This window comes from Octopus bimaculoides, chromosome 5, assembly GCF_001194135.2.
Source record: "Octopus bimaculoides isolate UCB-OBI-ISO-001 chromosome 5, ASM119413v2, whole genome shotgun sequence".
In the NCBI taxonomy this organism is placed as follows: Eukaryota; Metazoa; Mollusca; class Cephalopoda; order Octopoda; family Octopodidae; genus Octopus; species Octopus bimaculoides.
Window position 1 is genome coordinate 30,365,632 of NC_068985.1, and position 20,567 is coordinate 30,386,198.

General features: G+C 36.1%; 1 protein-coding gene and 1 long non-coding RNA gene across 3 annotated transcripts in view; one reads left to right on the forward strand and one right to left on the reverse strand.

Annotated features, from left to right (window-relative positions):
- Positions 1-20,567, reverse strand: part of LOC106872868 (cystathionine beta-synthase) — a 40,832-nt gene that overhangs the window by 11,534 nt on the left and 8,731 nt on the right. The window contains exons 2-8 of the mRNA XM_014920006.2: positions 15,633-15,785; positions 11,993-12,099; positions 7,633-7,767; positions 5,796-5,875; positions 4,838-4,972; positions 2,163-2,232; positions 943-1,034 (exon numbers count right to left, since the gene is read on the reverse strand). Coding sequence (XP_014775492.1) covers positions 943-1,034; positions 2,163-2,232; positions 4,838-4,972; positions 5,796-5,875; positions 7,633-7,767; positions 11,993-12,099; positions 15,633-15,785 — 772 coding nt within the window. The remainder of the gene's footprint in view (positions 1-942; positions 1,035-2,162; positions 2,233-4,837; positions 4,973-5,795; positions 5,876-7,632; positions 7,768-11,992; positions 12,100-15,632; positions 15,786-20,567) is intronic.
- LOC128247904 (uncharacterized) overlaps positions 13,996-20,567 on the forward strand; it is a 14,523-nt gene continuing 7,951 nt past the window's right edge. For both annotated transcript variants that reach the window (XR_008264226.1, XR_008264227.1), the window contains exons 1-2: positions 13,996-14,705; positions 18,783-18,909. This is a non-coding gene — a long non-coding RNA (uncharacterized LOC128247904). The remainder of the gene's footprint in view (positions 14,706-18,782; positions 18,910-20,567) is intronic.

Below are 20,567 nucleotides of genomic sequence, written 5' to 3' on the forward strand. Positions count from 1 at the left end.
AGGGAGGGAGAGAGGGAGGGAGAGAGAGAGAGGGACGGAGGGAGGGACGGACGGAGAGAGAGAGCAAGCAAAGTAGTAAACAGTGAAACATTTAGAAGAGTAAAAATAGTTTTAAGTAAAAGTGAGGGGGATCCTCATGAGAAAGAATAATTGATGTAAAATATAGGAAAAGTTGAGAATAGAAATATCTTTGCATTTATATAATTGCTAACTTTATTATTTAGCTATTTTGCCTGGGAACAATTTCAAATAATTAATTCTCACATTTAAATGGCTACCTTCCATTCAATTTGCAACATCAAGTGACAGGACAGAGTATCCAACACAGGTTCTGGAAAGATGTGATATTCTAGGCATAAAGAGTTTCCATACCAAAGGCCAACTGTTGTTGGTTGTCCATGTAGCCTGCATGGAAGACATAAGCTTGTCTAAAGCCCCCTTTTATAGTCAGCTTAGCTTTGGTGTCAGGCACCAAGGTCACCCACTGCTCCATTATAAGAACACTCTAAAGACTTGGTGGAAAATCTGCAAGAGAAACTTGAAGACATGGGAACTGGAGGCACTAAACTGAGCTCATAGAAGCTCTTGCTACCAAGGCATTTCCAACTTGAAGCAGCCAAGATTAATGCCCTGAAGGAGAAAATAGCCTGACACAGAGCTGGGTTCAGTCTACTTCCAAATGACGAAAACCACTTATGCAATGTAGACAACCAGATGTGCCTGAATTCCCACAAGAGATGGCACAACAAAACATTGAACCCTCATTCATCAAAACAATAAGGGAATCCAGTCCAGCTTAATTCTTTGAGGTTTTATGTTGCTAAACTGGTAGTGTAGATTAATTACTACTAACCAGCAATTTGACTACCATTTTTAAAAATTGATTAGATATATTAAATATCTGTGCAAAACTATATTTTTCTTCTGTTCAGATATACTCACTTGACAGTTTGGACATTTTTCCTTAATCTTTCGGGCAACACCTGTAATTGTACCTCCAGTTCCAGCTCCCATAACAAGCATGTCAATTTTACCTGAAAAAGTCAAAGTGACAATGTCAGATTAGTGATATTTGCACTCGCGTCAATTAAGTCCGAATAAAATGAAGAGAAAAATTAGTCCAACTGGTTATGGCTTACATCTCTGCTACTATCTAAATTTAGACAGTAAATATCATTAATGTGTGTGTGTGTGAGCATGTGCACATGTGTGCGCATGCATGTGTGTGTGTGTGCATGCATGTGTGTGTGTGTGCATGTGCACATGCATGTGCATGAGCATGCATGTGTGTGTGCACAAGCATGTGTGTGTGTGAGTGTGTATATTTGTATATTTACTTTTCTTTTTTGAGTAACACAACCATTTGAAGCTGTTGAATTTGTTTCAGATTATATGATTTACTTTCAAATCATTCTACATGAGCTCTAATTATTAAATTATTCTACAAGGGCTGGAGTGATTTTGCTAATTTTTAACTATTGAAAAGTTTGTTCTTCTGTGCTCTTTGTCTCATGATGCTCGACTAATGTTCAAATTAATTTTCTCCTTTTTCACGTTAGTAAATCTAGTCTTGACTTTACCAACCACACAAAAATATTTCTGCACATGTTGTATGCACTGGGTACTAAGTATTGACTTTCTATCCTACCATTTGTCAAGGCATCAAGCAAGACCACTTCCCAGGTGGCTCTGGGATTCAGGTTTTCTTGCATAACAACCACTTTAGTCTTTCATATACTGACTTTTAGGCTGCTTAAACTATTATCCAAGATTTGGAATCTTTACTTCAACTTTTGAACAGATTCTGCCATTAGAACTAGATCATCAGCTTCATTGTTAGGATGATCAGTCCTCTTGAACTATTGCATTCTCAAGGACCAGAATGAATAAAAGGTAGACAAAGAACCAGATTTTGTGTACAGACTTATTTTCAAAATACTTCATCACCAATCCTACCTAATCTTGCAAACACCATTCTCATACATGACTTTCACAACTTTTACTAATCATCAATCTACATTTAGTTCACTGGGTGTTCACTAAAATGAAGTTTCACCTATAGAGGGATCATTTATCCAATACCTTTAGCATATCAATCTGAGAACAAAATTTTCTCTAAGTGTTTTTATATGTAAAAGGGAAAGACAAATCAACAAACTTACCATCTGTATCTCGTAAAATTTCTTCAGCAGTGCCATCATAATGTGCAACTGGATTCATGGCATTACGATACTGAAATATATATGAAATATATATATATACACATACATACATACATACACTTATATATATATATATATATATGTATATATATATATATATATATATACATACACTTACATATACATATATACACACACATATATATACATACACACACATATATATATATACACATACAATAAGGGTGGTGCTACTGAACACTATCATTTTTGTTTTATTTTTTGTTTTCTTTAATACACACACACATATGTATAAAATACACTTTAATTGAAATAAAGTTTACCCAAAATTAAACATATCTAATTTAATAAATGTGAATGTCAGTGTGTCACACTTTTCAACTTTAATAAATCCTTTCTACTGGAAGCACAAGGCCTCGAATTTTGGGGGAAGGGATTAAGTCGATTACGTTTACCCCAGTATGTAACTGGTACAAATTCTATTGACCCCCCCAAAAAGGATGAAAGGCAAAGTCGAACTCAGTAGAATTCGAACTCAAAACCTAACGGCGGACGAAATACCACTAAGCATTTCAGCCTGCATGCTAACAATTCTGTCAACTCATCTCCTTAATATAATATAATAAATATAATGTCAGTGTGTCAGTGTGTAGCACTTTTTCAACTTTACTCCTAGAGGCCATATCCTAACATATCATACCATTTTGGACTCAGGCTGACTCCGTGAGTAAATTAAAAACATTCCGGGCTGCATCCGGACCCACAATCCTGAAATTTTGGATTCTCAAGTTTTCATTACTCTGATTGTTTTCGGCAGTTTTTTTATGTGACTTTTTGTGACACTTTATCATACACACATTCATGTGTATCTATATGTGTGTGTGTGTGCGTGTGCGTCTATATATGAATATGAATATATGGGTTGCTTGTCCATGCATCGTCTTTCCCCTCCCCCTAATCCTTGTCAATCTGTTTACTCCACTCCTTGTAAAGTTTATGCTGGTGTAGATATACATATAATATCTACATGTCCATAACTATACAATCCTACCTAGTAAAGTTATGCTAATGTAGATATACAAACAATATCTAGCTGTGTGGGTATATCTACGCATGTTCATATCAATAAAACCTCCTCTCCGTCTTCTCCCACTGTGTTGATCTGCCATTCTCTTTCTCTCTCTGATAAATCTCCTTGTCTCTCAGTTCCTCTCTTCCCCCCCCCCCATTTCCCTCACACCTGTCTCGCTTCCCTTTCTTATCTCCCTCTCTGTTGATCTGCCATTCTCTTTCTCTCTTTGGTAAATCTGTCTCTCATTTCCTCTCTCTGCCCTCCCCATTTCACTCTCACTCTCTTGCACCTCTGTCTCACTCCCTTTCTCTCAGGTAAATCTCCTTGTCTCTCAGTTCCTCTCTCTGCCCCACCCATTTCACTCACTCTCTCTTGCACCCCTGTTTTGCTCTTTCTTTCTTACTCTATGTCCACCCTGCACTGACCTACCATCTTCTTTCCCTCTCAGGTCAATCTCCTTGTCTCTCCTCTCTGTTCCTCTATTTCGCTCTCTCTCTCCCTCTTTCCCCTGTATCCCTCTCAGGTCAATCTCCTCATCTCTCTATCCCACTATTTCACTTTCCCCCTCCCTCTCTTGCCCCATATCTCTAGTAAAGATATTATGGAATTGGTCAACAAAAGAGCTGGAATTGTTCATGCATGCTTGGATGATTGCCAAAGGTGACCCACCCAACAACATCATTGCAGCAGCACTTGAAAGTAATGATTTTCCCATAAACCACAGTCCAGATAGAGTAGAAGAAACGTGAATTCCTCCTTTCTTATGCTCTAATCAGACAGCATATAGACACCCTTGACATCATCCTGGGAGGTAACTGAACCAAGGATGACAAAAAGGATGGAGAAAGCTTCCAGGGTCCAACAGTCCCTCAAAAGAACAAAACAAAAGTCACGACTGAGGGACTACAAATGAGGGAAATGATATTGGTCCAGCCCCCAACACGTCAAAAGACCAAAGAGGTGTGAGAGCTGACAGAGGAAAAAATGAACATAAACCCAACAGAAAAATAGCATTCAGCCAACACATCAACATTTGCACCAGTAACAAAAATCCAAGCTTCAGAATTTTTCCCCTCTATCAATTCAGGGACGATACAACCTATAGTCAATGAATTAGTAAAGAGTTGTTCTTTATCACAAAATACAAACTACTTTTGAACACATATACAACAGTAGAGGTTATGAAATTACATCCTAGATATGTATGTAGTATTACAATATGGAATGCATTTTTACATTGTATAGGGCTTGTGATTGTTCAGAGCTCAAGTAGTATCTGGCTCTGAGGAGAAAGTCTGGCCTTTAGTATTCTATAATGTTAATACATGATCATTATGAGAGATCATCATACATTGAGATATAGCATATATAGGAACTGTGAAAGTTTTAAGTGTGCATTTAAGAGAAAAGCATGCATTTCTTTAATATGTACATTAACTGTACCTTTGTGCTATTGAATAAGACTCATGCTGTTGTTGACTTGTCCCCTTACACTAAATCATTGAGTGCCCTTCCTTATGCCTAACCCACTTCAGCCCATTGCTTTGTCTCTACTTTAGCCAATGATGATGAAAATATTTACCTGATCAAGGATATGTGCATTTGGAATTTCTTCCATTAAACGGCGAGCCACACCAATGTGAGATTCTGGTGAATCAAATGCTGCACTGGTAGGGGTTCTCACAATTTCAGCACCAAGACCACGGAGGACGTCAACCTACATATAAAAGCTATATGGTTCAAAATGTACAGAAAACAAAAAAAAAAAACACAAGTCAGAGGCAAATGAGAGAACAACAAACAAGGTGCGATGCTCAGGTAAATGGAAGAATTTTTGATGCTTCAAGCCTACATTCTTCAGAAGGGAATGAAAACAGAAAAAAAATGTCTGTATTAACAATCTCACATGTTGAATTGATGGGTAGGAAGTGGTTGGTGGCAAGGGAGACAACAGTAACCTGTAGCATTGGGCCTCATGGAGGTAATGACAGGTGACTAAGACCTCTGGTGATATACCATGCTGGTGTAGACCTGTCAAGCCAAGTAAGATCATAATCATGACTGATGCTGGTGTCATGTCAATGGCACCCATGCTAGTGGCACATAAAAAGCACCCACTACACTCTTGGAGTAGTTGGCATTAGGAAGGGCATCCAGTCGTAGAAACTTTGCCAAATCAGATTGGAACCTGGAGCAGCTCCCTGGCTTACCATTTTTCAGTCAAACCATTTAACCCATGCCAGCATGGAAAGCAGACATTAAACGATGATGATGGTGGTTTACAGATAAATTGACTCAGGCATTTACAGTAAAATATATCAGCATTACAATGCAGTAGTAATGACAACATGTGAACTATCAAACTTTTGGGCATCACAGCAATTGTTGTAATCCTCTCTGACCAAGACTTCATATAAACAAACTATTAAACAACTTAGTAAGAGTGCATAGATACTTATTTATGTTCAACTTTCTGGAAAAACTTAAATAAAACAGTCAAAATATTGTGTTTTAAGTGAAAAATTATGTAACAAACTAACTTTTTCTGTACTCATTTTCTCTGGCAACACTATGATGCACCGGTAGCCTTTGACTGCTGCAGAAAGAGCAATACCAATTCCTAAAAAACAAAATAAATTATTATTACATAGAGAGATGAAAAGGCCCTAATAATGAAATAATTTCTAGTTAATTTTTTTTTTGTGTCACCTGCATTAAATGTTATAACTAATTTCATTACTGTTTCTCATTTGGAGAGTGTTTCTTAATTACTTATTCTTCTAGACAATTATATATTTTTTTATATGCAAACCATTGCACAATCTTCTACAGTTACTTTGTGATTCTTTCACACAACTTCAGTGAATAGTGTCAAGGTTTTTTTTAAAGATGAGGTCATGATAAGATTGAAACATGCTTGAAGTTGTCCTCCATGTATGCTAGTAAAATGAAAATAATATTAGTCAGTAACTAATATTGATTTTTTTTTCTCTCACAATATATTTATTTCTGTTTTCTTTTTTTTAAGCTTCCTGCATTAAATATATTAACATTAACTTAAACATTGTTTTTCATTTTGTTTATTTCAAATCTTCTCTGAAAAACATGTCTGACCATAGGGAAATATTACCTTGCTTAGAAACAGGTGAGGGTTGGTGTCAGGAAGGGCATCTAACCATAGAAAAACTGCCTCAGCAAATTCTGTTTGACCCATGCAAGCAAGAAAAAGTGGACGCTAAAAGATGATGATGATGGTGCATCTAAGTAACTTATTCACAAAACCATTTTACTTTCCAAAAATAACTCACCCACCCAGCCACGTCCCCCTCTCTCAGACAAAGAGCAGAAACCTGAAATGTCAGATTGTTTACTCTTCACATGTTAACTTATCAAACTCTTCCACAAACTTTTCAATCAAGCCAAGGCAAGGAAAATAAAATAAACACCACCACCACCAATAATAATAATGATGATGATGATGATGATGATGATGATGATGATTATAGTAGTTTCCTTTATTAGCCACAGGGACATAAGTGAGGGGGACATCACAAGGACCAAAAACAATTTTTGTAGGGATTTACATATAGGATGGTGAGAAAGAAAAGTCAGTGAAATGTAAAAAATATATATATAGTATACAAGGTATGTGATAACATGAGGGATGCAGTCCTTCTGATGCAGGAGTAACTGAAAACAGGGCCAATCAAGGAACCCCACAAATCCAGGATTACCCTGACCACCAAAAGTACAAGCCCTCTCTCCAGCTCTTCAATCTACAGACACATACTTAGTGGAGGGTCATTCCCACTAACCATTTCACCAGAGTCATCTATCTTTTCACAAATTCACTGGGAGGGAGCACTTACTTTCCTTTCCAAGTGGAAAGAGAAAGTCAATCATTAGCATTAGTTTTCAGTCTAAAATAAAAATTGTTCTTGTACATTTACTTAGTGATTCATGCATCACTATTTCAGCAAGTACTATGAAGATATTACTTTTAATATAGGAATGAACTGGAGAGAATCTTATTCTTTGCTCACTAAAGACGGGTGAATAAAAAAAAAAGAATTTCGGTCTGCAACATTAGATGTTCAGTATTGTTGACAGGCCAAATAAAATGAAGCTTTGAGTAATAGTTTGTTGGCCCCTGCTGTATATGATCACTTAAGCTGCTACAAATAGCAGTTTGAGCATCATATCTCCCTCCAAGATACACCATCTTACAAATAAAAATGAGATGGTCATAACTGGAATGTCTTTGATCATAGGTGTGTTTGATCAGGGTTGAAGCAGATCAAAATACATCAATGTATTTACTAGATAATTATCTGAAATGAAATAAATAAAAAAAGATATGTAAAATGTGAATCTGACCTGTGTTTCCTGATGTAGGTTCAATCAAAACATCTCCAGATTTCAAGTAGCCCTTCTCTTCAGCTTCCTCTACCATGCGCAAGCCAATCCTATCTTTTACACTGCCACCAGAATTAAAGAATTCACACTTGGCCACTGAAACCAATGAAAAGAAAGGTCCATTATAATGTGGCAGAAACATTCAGTTAAAATTCTAAGGTTCTAGGAAACAGAAAAAGAAAAGTAAAAATTCAATTAACATGCAAAACAATAAGAATATAAAAGAACAAAAGAATATTTAAATGGGTTTTGCTAGATTTTTAAAATTGTTTCTATATTAAAAATTGACAGAAATTTTTCTCAAAAGTCTTATCAAATTCTTTATAAAAGTTTCAATCAGAAACTGACTGAACCTTTTAACAAAGACAAGCAATTACATTAACCCTTTTGAAAGCAATCTACTTGAGACTGATATTTTGTTAGAAAGTCATTGGTTTTAAAGCGTTCATATGTATATTAAAGACATTCATGATTTTTAGGCACAGGCCAGGCTGTGAAGTCAAGAAGTTTGATGTGACTTTGGGTTTAATCCTACTGCATAGATCCTTGACAAAGTGTTTTCTACCATAGCTCTGGACTAACCAAAACCCTGTGAGTATATTTGGTAGATGGAAGTTGTAAGAAGCCCTTTGATTATATATTGGTTTCAAATTTTGGCACAAGGCCAGCAAGTTCCTGGAAGGGAGTAAGTCAATTACATCACCCAATGTTCGACTGGTACTTGTTTTATTGACCCCAAAAGGATGAAAGGTAAAGTTGACTTCAGGGGAATTTGAATTCAGAACATAAAGATAGATGAAATGCTGCTAAGCATTCTGACTGGCATGCTAACAATTCTGCCAGTTCACTGCCTTACTCTTTTGAATATATACTAGAAACAACACAGATTTGAGAAGACTCTTCAGTATTGAGAGTGAAGGGCAAGGCAACCTCTACACAGTTGGTATGATGACAAAAATGCTCCCAGTACATTTTGTAAATTAGTTGGTGTTAGGAAGCCATAGAAACCAAACCAGAACTGAGAACTTGTTGAAGCCTGTCAAACCATCCAAACCATGCCAGCATGAAAAGAAGATACAAAATGAGAACGTTGATTGATGTATAGATGAATGTGAATGTGCAAAAATGAAAACAAAAAACAAAAACAATGATGTTGACCTTCCTTGTTAACATTATGACCATAGCTCTATGCTTCCTAACTATTCTGGAATTCAAAAAATCCCTTACTTAAAAGAAAAACAGTTAAGGATTGGTAATAAGAGCATCTGGTCATAAAATCTTAAATTAAAATCAATTTTCATCCAAGCTCTACTAGCATGGAAAAACAGACATTAAACAAACAAATGAACAGATGTTCCAAACACCAGTTTAATATTTCAATACATGTAAAAAGTTATTTATTAAATTCATCAAAATTATTGATTATATTAAAAATTAATTAAAACATGCAGGAACAGGCATGGCTGTGTGATTAGGAAACTCACTTTGCAACCATCTAGTTTTGGGTTCAGTTCCTATGACACTTTGGGCAAGAGTCTTCTGTTATAGCCCCATGCTGATCAATGCCTTGTGAGTGAATTTGGTGAATGGAAACTGTGAGGAATACCATCATAGCTATGTATGTAAGTGTGTGTGTTGCTGTGTTTGTCCCCTTCATTACATGACAACCAGTGTTAGTTTATTTATGTCCCTGTAACTTAGTGGTTCAGCAAAAGTGACCAAGAGAATAATGCCAGACTCAAAAAAAAGTACTCTGGTTGATTTATTCCACCAAACCCACAACATGGCTGCAATTCAATGACAGAAACAAGATAAAAGATATCAGCAATGTATTTCATTAGAAATACAATTAGAAAAAGATTAAGGAAATTGTTTTTAAGAATACCTTTTACCACTTCAAGCATAACTTATACATTATTACTATGCAAATAAGGAAATATTCTTAGGAGATATAGGCACCATTAAGTGAGACTGTTGAAGTTTCTTAAATGTAAAGTATTCTTTCTTATAATCTGGCATAAAAATAAAATAACAATCTGCAAGGCCTAATTGCAGTTAAAAAAGGAGTCTGGAGGGAATAATAGATGTTATTGCCAGAAATATGACACAAGCAAATTCAAAAAGCAACAATAATATAAATAATAATTTCTGCTTCGAGCACAAGGGGAGCAAATTGGGGTAAGCGTTAGTTGATCGAATTAGTCCCCATGCTTGACTAGTACTTCACAGATCCAGAAGAATAAAAGTTGGCTTTGATGAGATTTGAGTTCAAAACGCAAAGGATTTTTGTCAATTCATCATCATCATCATTATCATTTAACATCTGTTTTTCCATGCTGGCATGGGTTGGAAGGCTTGACAGGATCCAACAAGCTGCAGAGCTGTACTAAGTTCCTGTGTCAGCTATGGCATGCTTTCTATGGCTGGATGTCCTTTCTAATGCCAACCACATTACAGTGTGTATTGAGTGCTTTTTCTTATGCTACCAGCACTAGCAGCATTGCCAAGTAACTTACAAGACATTGTTATGATCAGACAAATTAATAATGTAAGAAAAAGGGGTAAACTTCTGATCGCAACAACAAAGTGTTCAAACAGGGAAGTAAATGTCCATATATGGAGATTATGTTCAGTCTCAATGGTTTCAAGGTAGATAGTGAATGGTCCGACCCGTATGCAGCTCCGTCTCTCGTTCTGGTTCTATTCACGCCAAGCTCTCGCTGTCTTCCCCACTCATCTTTTTTACAGGAAGTATGAGATTACCTGCCTTGCTCATTAACAGGAAGTGAACGAGGTTACCTGTCTCGTACTATACTAACTTCCTGTATATATATATTTGGTTATCCATACCAACGTTATTTCATTTCTGCCAAACAGTCATTGACAAACGTTTATCTCGCCATCTTTGGAAACTATAGGGTAAGTTCTCACCCTTCTTTATATTATAGATATACATAACAACATGACAAGAAAAAGAACAAGGAAAAGGAAAAAGCTCTCACTTCAAAGTATGTACGGGAGGAGTATTTGAGAAGGGGAGGTGGCTTTATGTCATATGTTGAGAAGCTAAAGTATGATAGAGGGATATATAATCTATTAAGCCAGCCTTAATACTAGGCTACTTCTTTTGCCTATCATCTCCTGAAGAATGAAAGACAAAATTGACCTTGGCAAGATTCAAATTCAGAACATAAAAAGCAATAACAAAAATGAAATGTTGGAGCAGATATTCAATACCACAAAGTTAGATTTTACCTTGTAACTCTATATGCAAATTAGAGGTTAAAAACTTATTAAGACTTAAACTGGCTAATATTTGCATAGTACAAAATTTATAATAATTAACATTTAGTTATGTGCAGGAATGGCTGCAACCACATGGTTTTGAGTTCAGTCCCAGTGTGAGGCACTTCAGGCAAGTGTCTTCTACAATAACACTTATAGCTCCCAGCTCTGAGCCTGCCAATGTCTTGAGAGGGAATTTGCTTGACGGAACACGTAGAAGCCCATTGTATACATGTATATCTATGTATGTGTGGGTTTGTGTTTGCCCCTGCCCAACCGCTTGACAACCAATATTAGTTTGTTTACATCCCTGGTACTTTAATAGTTCAGCAAAAGACTGATGGAATAAATACCACATTTAACAGGGGGGGGGGAACATGTACTGGGATCAATTAGTTCAATAAAACCCTTCAAGACAGTGCCCCAGCACTGTCAGAATCCAATAACTAAATTCTCGAACATTTACTATTCTTTATTCTTTTCTTCTACTGGTTTCTGTCATTTGACTGTGGTCATGCTGGATCACTGCATTAAAGGGTTTTAGTCAAAGAATTTGACCCCTAGTACTTATTTTACCACCCCTTTTACCAAACTGCTAAGAGGGCATAAACACACCAATATCAGTTGTCAAGTGATGGCAGGAGGATGTACAACGGGCTTCTCTCAGTTTCTGTCTACCAAATCCACTCAAGGCTTTGGTCAGTGCAAGGCTATAGTAGAAGACACTTGCCGAAGGTGCCATGCAGTGAGACATAACATGATTGGGAAGCAAGCTTCTTACCACACAGCCATACCTGTGCCTCTATTTAGATCTATTGAAGCAATAGTGTACAGTCATTCAGTACAGAAAGCTCAAGGTTAATGATGCTAAACCTTGTTGATTCAACAAACTTCATCTTTTATAAAATGGATTTGCTCTCAAACATGTCCAAACATATTCTGTCTATCAGAACTATTGCTGTAAGTGTATACTTAATGAACTGCAAAAGAGTGTTTGATGGATACCAAAAATTAAAGAAAATATTTAGATACTTACAGACTTCACACTTCACTCCTTCGTTCTGAGTAATTCTGTTTATTCTCACCAAAGGCGTGTTACCAATATTCTGTAGAATGGTATCCATAATTTTGGGACGGGGTTTACTGCAAACAATGATGTAAATAAATCAAAATAAAATAAGATTTTAACAATCAAGACAAAACTTTTCAAATGTTAATGCCATTAAAATATTTATTATTTCTGTAAAATTCAACACAAGATTTGCACCATAAATTAAACATGCATGGTGATCATCATCATCATCGTTTAACATCTGCTTTCCATGCTAGCATGGGCTGGACGATTTGACTGAGGACTGGTGAACCAGGTGGCTACACCAGGCTCCAATCTGATTTGGCAGAGTTTCTACAACTGGATGCCCTTCCTAACGTACAAATAAAAGGTAAATATAATACATGAAATAGAGTTTATGTATTTGAAGTTAGATATTGACAATTATCATTTTGACATCCACTGTTCCATGCTTGCATGGGTTGGATGGAGTTTATTGAAGCAAATTTTCATGGTTAGATCCCTTCTTCTTGTCAACCCTCACCTGTTTCCAAGCAAGGTAATGTTTCCGCATGGTTAGACACGACTTTGCAGAATGTTGTTTGACAGTGACGCACATTTACAATAATTACATGATATCATGACAAGGAGTCACACACACACACACACACACACACACACACACACACACACACACACACACACACACACACACACACACACACACACACACGTATATATGTGCAATGAGCATCTTTCAGTTTCTGTCATCTAATTCCACTCACAAAGTTTTAGTTAACCTGGGGCTACAACTGAAGACACTTGCACAAGGTGCCAAGCAATGGGATTGAATTCAAAACATGTGGAAGGGAAACAAATATCCCAACCATACAGCCACATGTGCATGTAAGTAATTAATAAAAGGTAAGATTTTATACACATGTGTGTGTGAGATAGGTAGATAGATAGAGAGAGACAAATAGACAGACAAAGCAAAAGCAAAAATTCATTCAGTACATTATACATAGTTTATATTTGTAGATCAACAGCTGGAGACTTGCAAAGTCACCAGCCAGAGGTTAATAGGAATGAAAGTGTATCTAACTGGTCAGATCTCCTCTACAAGTGAAACTTTAGCAGCATTCAGCTAGAAAGGCAGGCCTTTGAAAGTAGGTAAGCTTGGTTTCCCATTGGATGAGCCACATCACATGAAAATATGTTACTAAAAGCTTGTTATGCATTACATCTGGGAGAGATCCCTCAAAAAGCATAGAGTTGGAAAACACAATATACTTCAAAAGTCGTTATGCATTACATCTGGGAGAGATCTCTCAAAAAGCATAGAGTTGGAAAACACAATATACTTCAAAGTTCGAAGTTATGGAGGAAGACATTTTCTCAAGGTTTCATACAGTGAATTAAAACACAAAACCAAAAAGAAGCGAAGTGGACTTTTTAAACCAGGAGTCACGACTGCAAGACAGCAATAATGACTATATACTTTAACTCTTCACCATGTTAAGATAGATATGTAAACAGATATTTGAATCAGGTTAATTCATATGTAAAAAAACAACTATGTAGGGCAGATAAGTAATATATATATATATATTGAATTTCTCTCTCTGTCGCTTTGTGTGTGCACACACGCACATACATATATATACTACATATGTGTGTGTATGTATATAGATATATATATATATATATATTCAGAGAGAGTGATACTTACATAAGTACATATATACATACACATAAATAAATAATCGGTACATAGATAAACACCTATATATTTATATTAAACCTAACAACAAATATAACAAGTATATACATGCATACATGCAAACAATTATACAAAGATTTATATATATAAATATATATATATATATATACACATGTACATATAAATATATAACCAACACACATATGCATATCTAATGGGTTGGAAACCACTTTTGTATAGAAAAAGTGAAAGGAGGTATGTGTTTGTGTCCCACGACCAACATTCAATTTTCTGTCCAAAAGGGTTTTTAAACCTATTATCTATATGCTATTCATGTGTGCTTTGAGATCAACTAACCTAAATTCTGCTCATATCATACTATAATGGGCATAATGTCCGTCTGTCCGTCTGTACTCACATCACGGCCAAACGGTTGGGCTGATTGGCATGAAACTTTGTAGGGGTGTTTAGGAGGTCTCTAGGGTGGTTTGTATATAAGTTTAGTCCCTCCCCACCCGCCTATTTTCAGAGAAATTCCATCAATTGAGATATCTTTGGCACCCGGATAACTTTGGCAGAAGGAATAGGGTGGCCTATACCCTCCTAAAGAGACATGCTTGACCTCCTCCTTCTGCCCCTGCCCCATCACCACCCTCTACCTGTGTAATACCATCAATTGAGGCAAATTCGGCACCCGGATGTAAGTTTTGTAAGAGGAATAGAGAGGCCTACCTTCTCCCCAAGAGATCAGTCCAACCTCCTCTAAATCCACCTGCCCCCGCCCCACCCCAACCCAACCCCTTCTTCCTCTATTGAGTTATATAGTTGAATGAAGTAACTTTGGGAACCTATGAGTGTGAGAGTCACATCTCTCCTTTCGAACACATGAACAGTTTCAAAACATTGTTTACAAAATAATAGCTGATCATTTGCAAAGGAGCGTGTCTACAGTCAACACTTAGGATTTTTGTTCTGGTAAGTTTTCCTACCATGTATCATACTACGATGTATAAAACAGTGAATGACATGATATGCGTGCATTATATTACACGTTAATTAAAATGTAATAAAAGATTTTTATCCATCGGGACTACCAGTACACAAAATAACTTTGAAGAAGGGTTGTCCTATTATGCTGCTTCGGAATTTTGACCAGATGGTTGAAATTTAATAATTGGTGTTATAAGAGATTTTGCAAGCAATAATCTAGAACTGCAAAAGAATTTTACCCCTTAATTTTTTATAATTATTCTTATTTTGGGGGTTAATTATCATTGTAAACAATGTATAAAGTGTGATATTTGATTATGTTAGACAGTAGAGGAATAGTGCTATATGCTAGTAGTTAAGTGACTATGAAATTATGGAATGGATTTTTCAATTTTAGATATTTGCATTCAGATGTAGGTGCATGTCTCTGATCATAATCACACCTTAATGAAGCAGTGGCTTAATTGTAGTAAGACAACATCATTAATCATTTGTCAATTCTTTACTTTGTTTTTATCTTCTGTAAAATGTTACTGCATTTGATGGCAAATAACATTCTAAAAGAACGTCTCAAAAAAAAAAAAATTACCCTGGGTCAAGTCCTATATTCAAAATTAGGCCTGTATTACATGCTTTAAAACACTAAAAAATTTATCCAGAATGTGCGCTGCTAAAATTGAGGTGCATCTAATATGTTACCGTCTTTTATGCTATCAAATACAAAATAATCATATTTAAACACACACACACATACACATGAAAGGTTTTCTCAGTATCTATCAACCAAATTTTACCCAAGGTTTTAGTCAATGTAAGGTCACTGCAGAAGACATTTGCCTAAGGTGCCACACAGTAGTTAAAAAGTAACAAAAAAAACCGCAACAAAGACAAGCACGTTATAAATATACCTACACAGATTTATGCAAATGTGGTGAATCTTCCACTTTTTTTGAACTTGAGTGGTAAGTGCAACGACTTGGTAGGTCTGGACGTCTCCATTGTCGAAATGGGGAAAATCGCTCCTCGTTTTTGTGCAGTTTGCTATGGCTATCATTCACCATATTTCTGAAATTTAAACAGTTTTAAATTAATAAAAGGAAAGAACACATGAAATAGAATCTTTCAACTGTCATGAAAGCATCCTAAAAGTAGTTAATAGCGTTTATTACCTGGGTAGCTGATTAATTGAGGTTGACATTTTGAAAGTATAGTTACTGCAGTAAGAATGTGGTGGGAAAAGTTCAAAGAGCTATTACTTATGTTGGTCAAAAAAGGTTTCACTCCAAGTGAAGTGCAGGTTGTATGATACTCAAGTTTGAAGTATAATGGTTAGGATGCAGAAAAGTTGTGATGACTTGAAGGAAATGAGGTACGCATAAACCACTAGCTATATAATATTAGTGTGCATGAATGACAAAACAGAAATGAGCTGAGAGAAAAGCTGAATATAAGAAACAGATGTACTGTGAAAGAGAGAGGCTATGCTGGCATGGGTTTGTTGAGAATATTAGAGAATATCAGTTGTATAAAGAAGTGTTGTGGACTCCAAATGTATGAAACTTATAGAAGGGACAAATGGGATGAAATGGGGAAGGCTGAAACTTATGAAGGAGATGACAAAAGACCAACCACAACATGTGGTGAAGTCTTGTGATAGAGAAAAACCTATCGAACACAATCAAGCATGGAAAAATGGATGCAAAAATTATAATAGAGGTAGAAACAGGAATATATAATATTTACACTTGGGTCTCCCTCAACCATTACATTCATATTAAATCTCCATCAATCGTTCTCCCAGTTTCAATTTTGTTTGATCCTCTTTCCTATCTCTATGTCTCCTTGTTACCTCTCTTCCATCACACCACTTGTGTAACAAGGGATGAGATTGGATCTGTCTGTCTCCCTTCTTTATTTCTCTTCCACCCAGCCTCCCTCTCTCACTCACTTCCCCATTACTACCTCTTTCATCATTCATTAATGACATGCATTACTCTCTTTTTCATCAACCTATCTCGTTCTTACCATTTATATCTTCTTATCAAATCTTCTCACCAACAACCAACACATAGCTGTTTATCTCAATTCACTCTTCTATTACCTTCTCCTTTATCTTACTTCTTTATTGCCCACAAAGGGCTAAACATAGAGGGGACAAACAAGGACAGACAAAGGGATTAAGTCGATTAGATCGACCTCAGTACGCAGCTGGTACTTTATTGACCCCTAAAGGATGAAAGGCAAAGTCGACCTCGGCGGAATTTGAACTCAGAACGTAACGGCAGACGAAATACCGCTAAGCATTCCGTCCAGTGCGCTAACGTTTCTGCCAGCTCGCCGCCTTTTACCTTCTCCTTTATCATCCTCTCACTCCAATTGTTCTGATTCTTCCCTCTGACTTCCTCTTCTATATCACTCCCTTGCTTCTATCATTGTAGTTCTTTCCTTTTACTTTTTTCTATTATCCTCTTCCTCTGGTTCTCTTATTCCATCTTTTTCCACCCTGTTGGACATGTTACTTTGAAACAACACAGACAAAATAAAGTAGCAATGCCACTTCAGTCCTGTAGGGACTAAAAACCTCTTTAGTTTTGGTGCTATGATAAAGTGTACCCAATGAACTTTGTAAAATAGTTGTTGCTAGAAGGGCATCCATCCACAGGAATCATGCAAAAAATGAAACATATGAGGTCTGTGACTCATCAAGAGAAATAATTCCAAACAGAACCTGACTTGGACCATAAGGACCCACATAACCCTTGCCAACATGGAAAAAAGGAAATAATGACACTGATAGTTTATTTATAATTTAAGACAAGCCAACAGTCAATGATGAACCCTGTATGTGGTCATTCAACCTGCTAGAATGGGCAAGGGCAACCTTTTACAAGAAGAGGGGTGCATAAGACATGGTTCATCATCAAGCAGGCTGCAGGACTAATTTACATTTGAGCCCACATTTAAAAAACAAACAAGGGAGGTACCTACAATGCAACAGGTATTAATAAGGGTGGTTAGCTGGACATGTAATGATTATAATTAATGGCTGAAGTTTGCCCATGACTGTGCAAGAAGTTGCAGTCAAATCTTTCTAAAACCACACTCAGTTACTTAAACAAAGAAGAATCTATCGGATAATGTTCTCTTACACTATGTGTAAATAAATTATGAGAGCATATCAGCTAGAATGCTTTTATTCGTACATCTGCTTGACCTGGGGCTAAACAATAACATTATATAAATACAAGCGTCCTGTTATGATTGGCTTATTGACTTTATTGTCACAGACAACAGCTCAGATTCTCATGAGTATGGTTGAAGGGCAACCAGATTAAACAGTCAAAAGTTGCAAAACATGTCATAAATGTAGGACAAATCAGATAGTATCAAACTGTTTATTTGCTTTACTGACTATAACTGGGCTAAACAGCTTAGTCACATATGCTTAATGGTGTCCAATACAATACCTCTCCATAAATGTTAGAATTCTCACAAATTGAATCTGTAAAAACAATTTGAATGGTTTCCATCTTGACATAAAGGTTAATAATAAATACCTGGTCTAGTACAAGAAGTGTGCATAATATTTCCTTCTAGTCAGTCAATTTTTCATGCATAGAACGCAAATTGGGAGTACCCGCAACACCCTTGGAATAAGAAGAGCATTTTAACCTTTCAACAAAAGCCTATGACTTGATTCTATAAACATAACAAAATACAAAGGGAAGCATTTTAATGTGTGTGCGTTTTCTATGGCTAATAGTCATAAAATAAAAAAGAAAGGAAATTTTTTATAGTTCTTTAATTGATTTCAATCATTGAATTGTGGCCATGCTGAGACACTAACTTATAGGGTATATAATCAATTGTACCATCTAGGGTGCTTTTTAATGTTTTGGCCATGGGAGGAAAGAAGTGCCCATAACCTTTTTCACAGCCTTCAAAAGCTGATGAAGAGAAGGAAGACAGTTATTCTAAGACCAGAGGTCTTGCTTGAATGCTCATAACAGAGTGTATACTGCTAGAGATATTTAAAGAAGGATACGTGCTCTTTACTTGCAGAGTCAATTTGCTGTGAATTTGATTTATACCCAATGATTGATCTAGCATCAGTGGATATAGTTATTGGATATGACCCATTATACCCATGTGGGCAAAAGAGATTCGCCAGAAAGAAGCAACTACAAAGGTAAGAAATTGATGGGTAAAATTATGAAAATAACAAATAACTTATAGCACAACAGATTAAGAGAATCCACTTAGATGAGACAGTTTGGGATTATATTAAGAAGCAATACCATTAATGTTCACTTCCTAGTGAGGCAATTACAGAAGTTCTCAACTAAAAATAAGCCACTACACCTAATATTCACCAATGTGGTGAAAACCTCTGACAGGGTGCCATGATGGTCATTAAGAATACAATGTTGTTAAATGACTTGTGAGAGTTAGGCAAGCTATGTGTAAAGACACCATAAGCAAAGTGAGAGTCAGCAGTGAGTTCAGAGAAGAGTCAGGGATTTAGCATTCAGGTTTAGTTCTGAATTCACTACGGTTTATTATAGTCCTCTGGACCAGGGGTTTTCAAACTGTGGTCCGTGGACCACAGGGGGTCCGCAAGGACAAGACAGTGGTCTGTGGACAGCAAATACTTTTTATGGGCAATTTGATTTTATATATGTTTTTTAATCAAAATCTTTTAATTGACAATAAACCTATTTGTTAAATACTGTTAAATAAATAAATGTAAAAATATGTTATTTTAAGCAAATATTTATGTATAAATTTCATAAGCGTTTATAAGGGGGTCCCAAAGGTAAAGCCTGAAATATAAAGTTTGAAAACCCCTGCTCTAGACCATAACATAGAAGTTTAAGACTGACTGTTTGTAAGAAATTAAGTATACCAATTATAAAGTTCTTATGGAAGAAATTCTAAATGTAAATGCAAATCTTCAAATCAAAAGAGCCTGAATGTAAACTTGGTAAACATTAAAGCATTGGTTGACAAGAAAGAAGTCAGGGCTTTACTGTCATCTAAGAAGTGGCTATAATTAATATGAAGAAAAGAAGCAGATAGTTATTCTAACAAGTATGTTGAATGTAAATTGTGGATGCATGAGAAGTGTCAGAGAAAGACTAATAGAGAAAGAAGACTGAATGAGTAGTAGATGCACAAGAGTAGTAAGCAGTAAGCGCACCTATGACATAAACTCTCTCAAATACCTTGAAGTGGTTGATAGCATCCAGTCTTTTAGGTAACCTAATGAGCAGAGGAGATTGTTGTTCTGAAAGCACAGTCACCAGAAAAAGAACAGAGTAGAAAAGGCTTAAAGAACTATTATCTCTGTTAGCAAGCAACAAAGAGTTTTGTTCTTTGAGTGACAGGCAGCCATGATGCTGCATGGTAGTGAAATGTACTTACTATTAATAACACCCATTTTGCAGAAAACTCGCTTTAATTCTTGGAAAAAAAAATGATATTTTCACAGAAAATGGCCCACTTTCTAACAAAAACATACCGTTTAGTGACAGCCCATTTTACAAAACACTGGGATCATTTCATGAAAAATGGAGTTCATTATCATTAATTATGGTAAAAACTGTTCCAGAAAATGATGTTCTCCTCTCAGTAGCAAAATCATTGTTGTACAGTAATTAGAAGCAGCAAAAATTATTTTCAACTAGTTCTGGTATGAGACCATCAGTTCTTCCGGTATTTTCTTCTATGGATTGCAGCCATACTGGCATGCTCTTTTTAAAGGTTTCAATTTAAACAAATCAACCCCAGTGATTTTTAAGTCTTGATACTTATTTTATTGTCTCTTTAGTTGAACCACTCAATTAG